The sequence below is a fragment of the Panthera pardus genome, unplaced genomic scaffold (assembly GCF_024362965.1).
Source record: "Panthera pardus isolate Hobbes unplaced genomic scaffold, ASM2436296v1 HiC_scaffold_4, whole genome shotgun sequence".
Classification (NCBI taxonomy): Eukaryota; Metazoa; Chordata; class Mammalia; order Carnivora; family Felidae; genus Panthera; species Panthera pardus.
In genome coordinates, this window is record NW_026526969.1 from 11,127,211 (window position 1) to 11,140,710 (window position 13,500).

At 47.5% G+C, this 13,500-nt stretch overlaps 1 protein-coding gene across 3 annotated transcripts in view; it reads right to left on the bottom strand.

The window, feature by feature from the left end:
* The window catches only part of LOC109251205 (radial spoke head 10 homolog B-like), a 60,190-nt gene extending 47,245 nt beyond the window's left edge, over positions 1 to 12,945 (bottom strand). For all 3 annotated transcript variants that reach the window (XM_019422591.2, XM_019422593.2, XM_019422590.2), the window contains exons 1-6: positions 12,829 to 12,945; positions 10,715 to 11,061; positions 8,204 to 8,279; positions 3,921 to 3,989; positions 1,997 to 2,170; positions 109 to 194 (exon numbers count right to left, since the gene is read on the bottom strand). In XM_019422591.2, the coding sequence (XP_019278136.2) occupies positions 109 to 194; positions 1,997 to 2,170; positions 3,921 to 3,989; positions 8,204 to 8,279; positions 10,715 to 10,965 (656 nt within the window). In that variant the 5' untranslated portion in view covers positions 10,966 to 11,061; positions 12,829 to 12,945. The remainder of the gene's footprint in view (positions 1 to 108; positions 195 to 1,996; positions 2,171 to 3,920; positions 3,990 to 8,203; positions 8,280 to 10,714; positions 11,062 to 12,828) is intronic.
* Positions 12,946 to 13,500: the final 555 nt, after the last annotated feature.

Consider the following 13,500-nt stretch of genomic DNA (forward strand, 5'->3'; position numbering starts at 1 on the left):
GCCACCCAGGTGCCCCTCTGCACCTTATCTCTAAGCACCTAAGTGCAAATTATTTGGGCCCCCACACCCTCCCCCCAACGCCCCCAGAGCGGCCGTGGTAATACGTACCATCTTACCCCCCAGCCGTTTCGGATGTTGTATGCCCAGTCCCCCTCGTACCAAGAGGTACCTTCTTGATTGTAATAAATAGAGCCCTAAAACAAATGATATCATTTTAACAAAGCAAGCCATACAGCAAATGTTTATTAAAGGCAAAGATAAATTAAAGGAGTCCGAACTAGGTGGAAGTCAAGGTCCTATGAAGGCAAGACATCTAATCCATGATATGTTTCTGTCTCGTAATCGAGAAAATGGTGAAGTATCCACCAAGTAAGAAAGAGATGCCACCAATCAATGATTCCCAATAATGAGGCGTCACATTAGGGCTAATCATTATATTATATATATTATATTCGATAACTGTGAGTCAAGTAGGTACCTGAACAATCCCGTTGTGTTGTTACCTAAACTGAGTAGTAGCACCTTCTGTGTAACTGAAGGCCAGTCCCTTTTATGTACCCAAACCACTTTCGTTTTACCCATTTGTCACCTTATTTGACTTCCTCCGAGTTTAACATTTATTTATTTTTGAGAGACAGACAGAGACAGAGCAGGAGCAGGGGAGGGGCAGAGAGAGAGGGAGACACAGAATCCAAAACAGGCTCCAGGCTCTGAGCCGTCAGCAGAGAGCCCAATGCGGGGCTCAGACTCACGAACCATGAGATCATGACCTGAGCCAAAGTCAGACGCCTCACCGGCTGAGCCACCCAGGCACCCCAAGACTGCCTCCAAGTTTAAGTGAACATGGTGTAACCTTGCTTCAGTGACTCCTCTGAGGAATAGTCACCATGCACGTATGAGGACCTTCACTGGATGGCCTCAGGTTGCTTCTTTATTCGGTGGTTTATTTCTTTGTGTGTGTGTGTGTGTGTGTGTGTGTGTGTGTGAGTGTGTGATTTTTCTATCTTCTTCTCCACTACCAAGCTGGCTTGTTCCTTCGTGCAGCCATCCAGGGGCCGTTGTCTAGAAGCTGCCACCACCCCCAGTCTGAATTGATCCACTATGAGCTGAACAAGGGGAGGGAAAGGAAGGGAAGCCAATGGACAGAATTGTCTATATTCGAGTCGAATGATGATTATAATGGTAGACTGTTTCTTTTCTTATAACATTTTATGAAAACACTGCTGTGGTATTTTATCATCCGATACAAAAGCAAATAGTGCCAGAAACAGCAACCTTGCTTAAAAGGATCACCTGTGGTAGTGGTGAGAATGTAAATTGGGCCAGATGCTGTGGAAAACAGTTGGGAGGTTCCTCAAAGCCTTAAACATCGAGTTACCATATTCCACTCCTAGGTTTATACGCCAGAGAACTGAAGACAAGTATCCAAATAATCCTTACACACGCGTTCATAGTGGTGCTATTCACAGAAGCCAAAAGATGGAAAGAGCCCAAGTGCCCATCAATGGATGAACAGATAAACAAAACGTGGTCCATCCATGTGGTGGACTATTAGCCACAAAAAAGAATTAAGTACCTACGACACGGATGGATCTCAAAAACATGATGCTGAATAAAAAAAAGCCAGATCCAAAAGGCCACATAACCTAGGATTCCATTCACATGAAACATCCAGAGTAGGTAAACCCATAGTGACAGGAAGCAGAATGGTGGCCACCGGGGGGTCCGGGTGGGAAATAACTGCCTGGTGGGCACAGGGCTGTACTTTGGAGGGTCGATGAAAATGTTCTGGGACTAGACAGAGGTGGTGGTCTCACAGCACTGAGAATGCACTGAATGCGCTGAATTGCAGACTCTGAAATGGTGAGTTTCGTGTGATGTGGATGTCACGCCGATAAACAAGAAGGGACCGTAGTTGTAGGACAGCCCCCTACCTCCCACACCTCTATTTGTTCATCCTATCTATGGACGGGAGTCAAGTGGCCGCCTCACCCACCTTCCCGTGTCTCTTGCCGTGACACCATTGGCCGATGTAGGACACGGGGTGCGTGCCACATACGAACATACCAAATCCGTGCCTCACGCCGTGTATCACTTCTCCTTCATAGGTGCTGCCATCCGGCCACGTGTACGTGCCATGCTTCATGGGCATGTTCTTCACAAACTCCCCCTAGGGCAAAACGACCCTGAGAGTGAGAGAAAGAAGGCAGTAGAGAGACCCCTCTCCTATGGGCAGACTGAGATGCCTCCTTGACTACTGGATACTCTTCCTGTCTCTCCTCCACGGAAACAGTGGAGTATCCGCCCCCCTCCCCCAGCCTCCACCCTCCTCCCTCCCTCTCTCCACACTCCGTCCTCTGTCACCTCCCCTCCCCTGGGCAGAAGCACCCGCAGGATAAAATAGCTGGAAGCTGAGTGCAGAGAAGGCTCCAAGAAGCAAACAGGTGACGTGGAACAGTGGCGGTTTGCGATCCCGGCCTCGGGAACTTTAGAGTCTTGGGACCCACCTCGAAGGAGGCTCGATGCCCTGGGATCTCCAGGGGACTCTGGTGATTAGCCCGGCTTAGTGATCAACTCATGGCAACCCTTCTTTCTGCCTGTGGTTCATCAAAATATTCTGTAGACACACCAGCCCAACCGCCCGCCCTGTGGGTGACTTCCAGAGAATCCGCTTTGCTTGGGGCCAGGACGTCAGCTGAGTGGGCAGCACGCAGTTGCATGAACCACAGCCCCGAGCCGCTAGATTCTCTCTCAGGAAGGAGACCTGGCTGGAGGCGGCCAGCCAATGGAGAAAAGAGGACAGGGTAGCCTGGCCTGCTCGCCGGCCAGATCCCAGGAGGCCAGCTGACCTCCCTGAAGATACTTCTGTGACAGCCCGAATCCCACCCATAAACCCTCGTGTCTAGGCTGGCGTGGGAGGGTCTGTGCCTCCTAGGAGTCCCGCCTTCGAACTTCCAGAGACGATAAACCAAGGGCCACAGGCTAGAAGCCAGAGTGTTGCAGGGGAAGAATGTCCCTGGAAAGGCTGGCCCCAAACCACCAGATCTTCAGGGGCCCCTCCACCTCTGTGGCTTGTCTCCCGCTCTCAGGCCCAGTGAACTGCCCACCTGGCCAGCACTTGTCTCCGCTTCCCTCACCTGGCTGCTATTTGAATATGAGCATATGTGCATAGGTTTTAAAGGTCATCACTACCACTTATAAACCCCATCACCAGCAACCCTGCAATTGTGAGTTTGAGAACAGCCTTCTAGCAATCGATTTAAAAAATACATATTCCCTTTAAACCAGCAAGATGGGTTAAGGGAAACCCACATCATAGAATAAAAGCAGCCAGTAAAACTAGGTGGATCTGGATGAACGGCTATGGTGTGATCTCCAAAAACTAAAGGGACAGAAGAGAGTGTACAATAAACTATACTTGTGTTTGAGAAGAGTAAGACAGGCCAAATAAATGCACGGGCGCTGTGCCCGCCCAGGAGACATCTAGAGTGTAAGGATGAACGGGGGGGTACCGATTGCCAGAGGGTCCCGTGCAGTTAACAAGTTACTTTTCACCTGTATTCTTTGGTTCTGGGGTCTTTTTTTTTTTTTAAGTTTATTTTTTTTTTTATTTTGAGAGAGAGAGAGAGAGTAGGGGAGGGGCAGAGAGAGAGGGAGAGACAGAATCTCAAGGAGGCTCTGAGCTGTCAGCGCAGAGCCCAACTCAGGGCTCAATCTCACGAACCGTGAGATCGTGACCTGAGCTGAAATCAAGAGTTAGATGCTTAAGCTACTGAGTCGCCCAGGCGCCTGGGATCTGTGGACTTTTTTAGACCCGTGAGCTGCATTACTCTTGTGAAAGTAGTATGTTTGATTGTGGGAAGCTGACCGTTACATTGTGTTAATTACAGTGTAAAACTAGAACACAGGACATACTTTACCTCATATTTCAGTCCATCGGCCCAAACATAAGTCCCTTGTCCGTGCATAAGTCCTTCTGAAAACATACCCTTTAAAACAGAACAACAACAAACCATTAGGACCATTGATTCTACGTAACAGCTGGTTTTAGTTCTCAGAATGGAGCCTTATCCCACTTTCTTTTTTTTTTTAAATTTTTAAACTGTTTATTCATTTTTGAGGGGGGAGGGTCACAAAGAGAGGGAGACACAGAATCTGAATCAGGCTCCAGGCTCTGAGCTGTCAGCACAGAGCCTGATGTGGGGCTCAAACTCATGAACCATGAGATCACAACCTGAGCCGAAGTCGGACGCTTAACCGACTGAGCCACCCAGGCGCCCCATCCCACGTCCATCTGCATGAATACGCTTATCCAAATCCCCCAAAACCTACACGAAGCAGTCCTGTGTGACACTTAAACGTGAGTTTTAAGTTCGGTCTGTGTCTTCCTCTCCTAATTAAGCTAGGTAAAAATTCCATAGTTCAAAAGAATTCATATGCTTTTGGTTTTGCATTTCAAAGTTTAAGGATTTTTTAAAAATTATTTAAACTAGGTAGACCTGGTTAAAACCGTTATCTGGATGTTAGAAAGTACCCCATTTGTAAATTTCACCCTCGTCTGTTTTCCACTTACTGGGACTTATCCGTATGGGTGCGCCCGTGCCCCCTGAATATTCCTCTATGTAGACAATATACAGTTGTCAGGAGGGTCCACTTATATTTAGTGTCTGTTGTTAACACATAGGAACTAGTCACTGAAAACTTCGCATGCCTGAATGCCTAAATGTAATCAGAGAAAACAAGGCTGAGAAGTACTCCCAGTTTGGGCCGCCTGGGGGGCTCAGTCATTAAGCGTCTGACTCTAGATCTCAGCTCAGATCATGATCTCATGGATTGTGGGATCGAGTCCCACGTCTGGCTCTGTGCTGATAGCACGGAACCTGCTTGGGATTCTCTCTCTCTCTGCCCCTCCCCAGCTTGTGCACACTCTCTCTCTCTGTGTCTCTCAAAATAAGTATATAATAAACTCAGAAAAAAAAAAGAGTACTCCTAGTTGTTCCTTAGAATCACCTTGTTAGAGTCAGTGGGTGAAGGGGGAATATGTAACAGTGCCCTAATTCAGTGGATCTCAGACTCTTGCATGCTTCAGAAATCACCTGGGGATTGCTGGGCCCACCCCGGAGATTCTAATTCATCAGCAGGTCTGGGCTGTTGCCCAAGAATGAGCATTTTGAAAAAAAAATACCCAGGTAATGCTGCTGGTCCCCAGGACCGCACTCAGGAACCACGGCCCTAACTCACTAGCAAGAAGACACATTTTGTTAGGCGTCCAGGTTAGCCTGGGCTCACAGGAGACAGGCTGGCGTTGAGGAAAACCATGGGGCAACTAGGGCTTTCCAGCCGCAGGCCGGATGTTGTTTGTATTATGGAATCAATTACGGTCACAACTGGCGTTTTAATTAACAAACTACACTAGAAAAGATCATGCTGTGTCTACATGGTAAGGGCAAATGTTCCATGAAATGTTTGGCTTTATTGGCTACCTTTAGGGGATTGTGATCTAAACATGTGACATACCCACGGTCTGACTCGGGGCCTGGGGCCACAGTAGAGTCATTCTGCTGGGTCTGCCGCTCTCGCAATTTAAAGGAGAGCCGAATGATGATTATTTAAAACAAATTTTTTTTAACATTTATTCATTTTTGAGAGAGAGAGACAGACAGAGACAGAGACAGAGCACGAGTGGGAGAGGGGCAGAGAGAGAGGGAGACACAGAATCCGAAGCAGCCTCCAGGGTCCGAGCTGTCAGCACAGAGCCTGACTCAGGGCTTGAACTCATGAACCGGGAGATCATGACCTGAGCCGAAGTCAGATGCTTAACTGACTGAGCCACCCAGGCGCCCCAACAGATGATTATTTTTAATTAAAATAATTTGAGTCTGAGGAAAATACGGAAAGTTTACCCAGCAAGCAGCAGGCAGTGGTGGGGAGGAGATCTCAGAAATGGAGGGGTATTTGCCCCCACATCAACAGTTAAGGCAAGGCCACTGGGCCAGGCTGGAGCTACCGGGTCACTGTGGACCGAAGGCCACCGGAGACAAGACCCTCTGGGGTAGTGGGAGCCGATACTGTGTCCTCAGCAGCCTGGGAGGGGTCGATCTCGTGTAATCGAGAACTGGGTGTCGCTGGTTGATTTTTTAATTTTTTTTATTTTAGAGTGAGCACCAGGCAGGGGAGAGAGGCAGGCAGGGGGTGGGGGAAGAGAGAGGATCTCAAGCAGCCTCCACACTCAGTCCTATTCACACAGCAGTGCACTTAGCGCCCCGATTGGTGAAAGGAGACTGATCAGCAGGAACGCAACAGCTGATTCCAAAACTGGCCGAGGCCGGACGGGACGGCCACATTCATGACTATTATTCAGCCACGCTAATGGCGTTTTTAAGAATTTACATGACGCAGGAATAGGAACATGTTGTATGTTTAGTGGGGGGGGGGGGGGGGAATCAGGGGACTGAAACCCATGCTTTCTGACCCCAACCACAAAAATTTGTTCTTGTTGAAAACACACGTTTCTACCCCAATGTTTATAGCAGCGCTTTCAACAATAGCCAAATTATGGAAAGAGCCTAAATGTCCATCGACTGATGAATGGATAAAGAAGATGTGATTTATAGATACAACGGAATACCACTTGGCAACGAGAAAGAACGAAATCCTGCCATTTGCAGCAACCTGGATGGAACGGGAAGGTATCATGATGAGCAAAATAAGTCAGAGAAGGACAGATACCTTATGTGTTCACTCACATGCGGAACTTGAGAAACTTAACGGAAGAACATGGGAGGGGGGGAGGGGAAAAATAGTTACAGAGAGGGAGAGAGGCAAACCCTAAGAGGCTCTTAAATACAGAGAACTGAGGGTTGATGGGGGAGTGAGGGGGAGAGGGGAAAGTGAGTGATGGGCATGGAGGAGGGCACCTGTTGGGATGAGCACTGGGTGTTGTATGGAAGCCAATCTGACAATAAATTATATTTTTATTTTTATTTTTATTTATTATTTATTTTTTAAATTAAATTTTTATTTATTTTTGAGACAGAGAAAGAGCACGAATGGGGGAGGGTCAGAGAGAGGGAGACACAGAACCCGAAGTAGGCTCCAGGCTCCGAGCTGTCAGCACAGAACCCGATGCGGGGCTTGAACTCACGGACGGCGAGATCATGACCTGGGCTGAAGTCGGATGCTTAACCGACTGAGCCACCCAGGCGCCCTGGTAAATTATATTTTTTTAAAAAAGCACACGTTTCTTTGATAATCTGAATGATCTACTGTGCCATTGCTAATGATGGGGAAAAAAATGAAAACACTTCAAAAGTGATCTAATAATTATGGTGTAGTCATGAACAGTAAATCAGAGAGCTATGCAGTATTTTAAATATTACAGAGGAAGACACGGGGGTGGCTGGTGTTTAACTGGGGCCAGAGTCTCGGTTTGGGAGGATGAAGGTTTCTGGAGGTGGAGGCTGGGGAAGGTCCTGTGCTTAATGCCCCTGACTGTACACTCAAAAATGGTTACAATGGTAGGTTTTATGTATATTTTGCCGCAAAATATTTAAGTTACGAAAACCATGCGGCAAAGCAGCAAATTATTCATAAGTGAAAAAAGTTTCAAGATGTTATCTGCGAAATCAGTAGGCCCTATAAATGCTGACACATCCATTCGAGGAATTAAAGGGACGCGGCGTGTCCAAAACATTTAATGGCAAAGGGGTGACAACACTGGGATTTTACTCTTTGCTATTTGCTCCAGTCGCCTTCAGGTTGTTTGGACAATAAATGAAAATCAGGAAAAGGGGGGCGCCGTCGGTTAAGCATCCGACTTCGGCTGAGGTCATGATCTCGTGGTTCACGAGTTCGAGCCCCACGTTGGGCCCTGTGCTGACAGCTCAGAGCCTGGAGCCTGCTTCGGATTCTGTGTCTCCCTCTCTCTCTGCCCCTCCCCTGCTCATGCTCTGTCTCTCTCTCTCTAACATAAACATTTATTAAAAATCAGGAAAAGAAAACAATCTAAAATGATGACTTCTGAGGTGTGGATCCATGGTTTTACCTTGAAATAGGTAACGGGGTTCAAAGTCAAATCAGCAGTAAGTGCTTCCAATTTCTTTTGAAGACTCAACAGACTTTTCTGGAGATACAAATCTCAGACTCTCCCAGAATATTCTCACCGTCCTCCCCTCCCTGCCCATCCCCGAGACGTGTAACTCACGTGGTACGTACAGCCTCCTTGAAAGACCGCAAAGCCTTCTCCCTCATACAGTCCATGGACTGTTTCCCCTTCATAGCTGCAAAGAAATAAAGCTCAAGGTAATGAGTGGTGTGGTCAACCACAAGCAATGGTGGGTTAAAGTCATAATTAACATCAATGAAGAAGTACAAACAATATTTCACATTTGTTCATTCAACATATGTTCCCCGAGGGCCACCGTGAACAAGACTGGAAAGTTCCTGCCCTCGGGTGACCCTAGTTGACTGCGGAGAGACAGGCAGCAAGGAGGAAACAAACAAACAAGAGGATGCCAGATCATGTTCAATTTTTATGACAGACATGATGGGGGAATGAGGCTGAGAATAAGGAGGAGGCAGCTGCTGTGTACAGGCGGTCAGGGGCCTCTTGAAGGACACAGAAGTTGTAGTGAGATGTGCAGGTCGTAAAACAAACAGCCTTAAGAAGAACTCTGGGAAGAGGATGTTGGGAAGAGGGTGCAGCAAGTGCAAAGGCCCTGTGGCAGGAAGGAGCCAACAGCTCAAGTTCAGCCAACAGAAAGGAGGGCAGCCCAGCTGGAGAACAGGAAGGAGAGAGAAAGAGAAGAGGAGAGGAGACAGACGCTGGGGTGGGGGGTGGGGTTCCTCTAGGAGGAATCAGGAGAAGGTTCTAAGAGGGGAGCTGGCCACGGTCAGATTTATGTCATAAAAATAGCATCTGGATGGCCGCTGTGTGGAGAAGAGATTGTAGGGAGAGCCAACAGCCAGGAGGAAATAGTGAAAAGGGGCAGAGATGGAAGGTGAGGGTTTATTCTGGGCAGTTTCAGTCTGGGATGATGAGAAAGTTCTGGAAATTGATAGTGGTGATGGTTGTACAACAGGATGAGGGTACTTAGTGCCCCTGAATTGTACACTTAAAATGGTTAAAATAGGAAGTTCTACGTTATGTGTCTTCTATGATGATAATTTTTAAAAATCTTTTTGTTTATTTTGAGAGAGAGAGAGAATGTGAGCAGGGGAGGGGCAGAAAGAGAGGGAGAGAGAATCCGAAGCAGGCTCCATGCTCAGTGCAGAGAGCTGAATCCTATGACCCTGGGATCACAACCTGAGCCAAAATCAAAAATCAGACACTTAACCAACTGAACCATCCAGGCGCCCCTCGGTTGCCCTTCTATATGCTAATACAGAAATACATGGAATACACTAATACTCTAATAAAATAAGAGAGAAATTAAGAAAACAATTCCATTTACAATTGCACCAAAAACAATAAAATACCTAGGAACAAATTTAACCAAGGTGGTGAAAGACCTGACCTACAGTCTGAAAACTATAAAACACAGATGAAAGAAACTGAAGGCAACACGAATGAAACGATCTTCCATGCTCGTGGATTAAGAATTAATATTGTTAAGATGTCCATCCTACCCAAAGCAATCTACAGATTCAATGAAATCCCTATCAGAATGCCAACAGCATTTTTCACAGGACTAGAACAAATAACACTAAGATTTGTGTGGAACCACAAAAGCCCCTGAATAGCCGTCTTGAAGAACAGAAATAAAGCTGGAGGCATCACAATCCCGGATTTCAAGATTTACTACAAAGCTGTAGTTATCAAAAGAGTATGGTACTGGGAGAAGAATAGACATATAGATCTATGGAACAGAACAGACAGTCCATTAAAGCCACACTTCCATGGTCAGTTAATCTACAACAAAGGAGGCAAGAATACGCGAAGGGGGAAAGACAGCCTCTCAGTAGATGGTGGTGGGAAAACTGGACAGATACATGCCAAAGAGTGAATTGAGACCACTTTCTCATACCATGTACAAAACAAGACTCAAAATGGATTACAAATCCGGGGCACCCGGGTGGCTCAGTCATTTAAGCATCCGACTTCAGCTCAGGTCATGATCTTGAGGATCGTGAGTTCAAGCCCCACGTCAGGCTCTGTGCTGACAGCTCAGAGCCTGGAGCCTGCTTCGTGTTCTGTGTCTCCCTCTCTCTGCCCTTCCCCCGCTCATGCTCTGTCTCTGTCTCAGAAATAAACAAACATAAAAAAAAAAATTTAAAAAAAATTAAAAGAAAAAGAAAAAGAAATAGGCACCAATGGAGAAGCCCAGGGCTGGGGGGGGGGGGGCGGGTATGGCAGCACACAGAGGAACCATCTATGGGGTGTGTTTTTCCCAGTGAAGAACCTGGGGCTCAGAAAGGTTCAAGGATGGGGTTGATGTCATAGAGCCAGGACTCCGGTCCAGATCTTATTTCAAGTCCTGCAGTCTTTGCTTTTGGACACAGGGGGCTTGACGTCGGGTTGGACGATGTTCAGGAAGGAGTTATAAATTTGAATATAAAACTCCAGGAGAGAGACCAGGGCTGAAGACACAGACTTTTACAGTCACCTAGGGGAGTGACAGGGAAAGCCACGATAAAAGATGGCAGAGAGAGAGAGAGAACAGAGCATGAAAGCACTAGAAAGGGGAACACGGAAGACGCAACCCATCAAATTCACCTTTCAACTATGAGTTTGGTGAGAATGGGCTCTTCGTACTGAGTGGCGTCTTCATTCCGCTGGGCATCGTCATTGGACTCTTTTCTGAGCCCTGATTCACTGAGATGCATTTGCAATGGTGCGGCAGCCCTCGGGGACAGTTCTTGTCTAGCAGCGTTGCTGTCTGGTGTGGAAAAGTCTGGATTATCAGTGGAGGGAGAGCGGGAAAACTTATCCGCCCGTTTGTCCGCTCTTTTCTTTTCTTTCACCATTGTCTTTAGAAGTCCTAAAGTTTACTTTATATATGTAAGTATCAAATGATTCCTTTGGTTGGGAGCTGTTTGTTTCAAAGTGTTGATCGGTTTTATCTGAAAAAGAAAAATCGTAGCTCTACATACTTACGGGTTTCATCCGTAGCTAAAATTTTAGCTTTACAACCCAATGTCATTATCATTCTCCTCTTTATAAAGCTTGAAAAATTATGATTATCAAGTATCACCAGTTTATAAAAATATCGCATTGGTTGTTCCTAAAATTTTTATTTTATTTTATTTTTAATGTTTATGTATTTGAGAGAGAGAGAGAGAGAAACAGAGCATGAGCAGGGGAGAGGCAGAGAGACAGGGAGACACAGAATCCGAAGCAGGCTCCAGGCTCTGAGCTGTCAGCACAGAGCCTGACTCAGGGCTGGAACCCACGAACTGCGAGATCATGATCAGAGCCGAAGTCGGTCGTTTGACTGAGCCACCCAGGCACCCCATTCCTAAAATTTTTAAAAACTGGAAACACTGCCTACCATTTCTTTTCAAATAGTGTTCCAGCAAGAAGGGAACCCGATACATTAAAAAATGGCTACTTAACCCTTAATGTTTTACATGCCAGCAATTCCTACTTTGAAAGCCCATCTCTTAATACGTCTGCATGGAGGGGCGATTGGGTGGCTCAATCAGTTAAGCATCTGACTCTTGATTTCTGCTTGGGTCATGATCTTGTGGTTCATGGGTTCGAGCCCCACGTCTGGCTCTGTGCTGATAGTTGGGAAGCCTGCTTGGGATTCTCTCCCTCTCTCAAAAAATAGGTAAACTAATAGATATAGATATAGATATAGATATAGATATCTATATATAGAGATAGATAGATATTTCTATCTATCTCTATATATAGAGATAGATAGATCTATATCTATATCTCTATATATAGAGATAGATAGATCTATATCTATCTCTATATATAGATAGATCTATATCTATCTATATCTATATATAGAGATAGATACAGATATCTCTGCATGGTAAAGTGCTCAAAGCTGCGTTCAGGTTCCTGCACTGCCCCTCACCAGCTGTGTGTCCTTAAGCAGGTTAAAACTCCATCTGCTTCAGATACCAAACAGAAAAAACAGGGCCTTGTCTCATTTGTAAGAATTATATGAAATGATGCACAGAAAACCTCTGAAGTGTGGGATACAGCACACTATCAATGATGTTGTGATTATTGTGTCACTTTCCTGTGTTTGAACTTGAAATCTTGGGCTGCCCACTCCATATGCCAGACTGAGTGCCTCCCGTGCCAGAAAAGGAGCCGTGTGACGTTTGCCCAAGGTCACGGAGCTGACGGGCAGGTCCCCAAAGCCACAGTTTTCATGGCCTCCCAAACTGGCCTCATTGGAAACATCCCAGTGCAACAAGCAATATACACAGACGAGTCCTGGGGTGCAGGGCAAGGTCTGGTCCCTCCTCACACCCTGAGGGGTCCGAGGGGACACCCCCACACCCTCTGCTTGGATGGCATCCTCTGGACACCCCACCTGCCAGTCAACGACACCCCTAGGCTTTGCTCTCACCAACATGATCCCGCTTTTCTTGTCCTTCAAACCCCATTACTCCCTCCAGCCCCTAGCCCAGGGAGGCCCAGGTGAGCCTTTGCTACAGATAGGTTTGCGGTCTCTGGGTGAAATCTTCACTACAACTAAGGCCCATCTCCTTCCTCGAGGCCTGTTTCCCAGTAACTTTAGTTTATATTCTGGTCCCCCTGGCTTGAGGCCCTTTTACCCTGGCGATTTATTCCTTCCTTAGGCAGCACAAAAGGGGCGCGCATTCTCTGAGCTTGGGGCTCCCCGCAACTCCTGCCCACCGCACCTGCTCAGGTCCTGGGGGCCGCGTCCGCCTGGAGGAGGAAGAGCCGGACCTGACCGGGAAGTCGGCCGCGGCGCACGCAGGACCACCGGCGGGGCGCCCACCCGGCTCCGGTCTCCGGCGGGGGGGGGGGGGGGGGTGCGCAGCCAGGAGGAGGCGGAGATGGTGCGGCGACTTCGGAGCGTCCTGACCGAGGCGGGTCTCCAGGCAACCACAGGCCCCGCCCCGCCCTTAAAGGGACCGCCGGCCGAGAAGCCGCTGAGCCACAAGGCTCGGCCCCTCTGGTCCAGAAGTCCAGGTGGCAACCTGGAGCTGGACGCACCTGACGCAGGTTTCCCCAGCTCTGTTAATTGCCGCGTGGCCTCGCAGCGTTTATCTTCACCTTAACACGGGAATCCAGGCGGCTTCCACTGCCGTGAACAAATTACTCCAAACTTAGTGGCTTAAAGCAACACGAGTTTATCATCTTAAGATTTTAAGTTAGGAGTCCAGCAGGACTGGTTCCTTCGGGTGGCTCCAAAGGAGAATCTCTTTGTTTTTCCAGTTTCTCGACGCGGCCTTCCTACATCCTCGGTATCAGCTGAGAAAGGTTCTCCAATTTTTAAGTCACGGGGTAGATTGGGCCCACCCGGCCAATCCAGGATCGTGCCCCGCTTCATGACCCTCCCCTCAACC